An 859-nucleotide genomic window follows, 5' to 3' on the forward strand; every position below is an offset into this window, starting at 1 on the left:
TCCCCTAAGAAAAGCTGTAGAAATTAATTTACCAATTTGAAAAATAAGAGGAAATGTGTTTGTTAATCTATTCTTCATATTTGGAGGGGAGGGGGGATTAGGGAAATGGAAAGGAGAAGTAAATGGCCTGTATATTCTCATAATTTTTTTTTCTATAAGTACTTGTGTGCTTGCATACTTATTCATTCTTTCAAAATTTGCTGTTCAATTCCTGGATGATATTTCCACTCTGGTCATTCTTTTGATTTATGATCTGTTTTATCTTTTTAGAATGTACAGTTGCAAGAAATCATGAAAATTGTATTTTATAGAGATTCAACTCTGCAAAATGTACTGAATGAAATTATGCTGTTTATTCTGGATTATTTTGATGTAAAATGCTTTCTTTTTGCAGAGTTTATTCTTTTATATAGTGGGAAAAAAGTCTTTTTATTCATAATTTATTGTGTGTGATTTTCATCATAATGAATATCTTTTGGTGATAACAGTAATTAAGATAGGCGTTCCTGACAGGTGGGACTGTTCAGTGATGGTTCGCGGAATAGCGGGAGACGGGCTGGCGGCAAGGTGCATCAGTGTCCCTACTGTCCGTATTCCACAGTTAGGAAAGACCACATGCCCAAACACATTCGTACCCATACTGGAGAGAAACCTTTTACTTGCCCCTATTGTACTTATAGAGCTGCATCTAAGGATAACATGAGACAGCACATCCGCACGCACACTGGCTTGAATCCTTACACCTGTAGGTTGTGTCATTTTCGCACAAACAGTAAAGATTTACTGAATAACCACATCCGGATTCACACGGGAGAGAAACAGTTCATGTAGTGACCTTCCTGCTAGTATTATAAGAAAA

At 36.3% G+C, this 859-nt stretch overlaps 2 protein-coding genes across 2 annotated transcripts in view; both read left to right on the forward strand.

Annotated features, from left to right (window-relative positions):
- LOC119592082 (longitudinals lacking protein, isoforms H/M/V-like) overlaps window positions 1-859 on the forward strand; it is a gene marked incomplete at its 5' end in the record, with an annotated part of 34503 nt that overhangs the window by 16085 nt on the left and 17559 nt on the right.
- The window catches only part of LOC119591795 (zinc finger protein 84-like), a 7907-nt gene that overhangs the window by 740 nt on the left and 6308 nt on the right, over window positions 1-859 (forward strand). Inside the window, exons 4-5 of the mRNA XM_037940540.1 lie at window positions 271-372; window positions 514-745. Of these exons, the coding sequence (XP_037796468.1) occupies window positions 271-372; window positions 514-745 (334 nt within the window). The remainder of the gene's footprint in view (window positions 1-270; window positions 373-513; window positions 746-859) is intronic.

This window comes from Penaeus monodon, chromosome 29 (assembly GCF_015228065.2).
Source record: "Penaeus monodon isolate SGIC_2016 chromosome 29, NSTDA_Pmon_1, whole genome shotgun sequence".
Lineage (NCBI taxonomy): Eukaryota > Metazoa > Arthropoda > Malacostraca > Decapoda > Penaeidae > Penaeus > Penaeus monodon.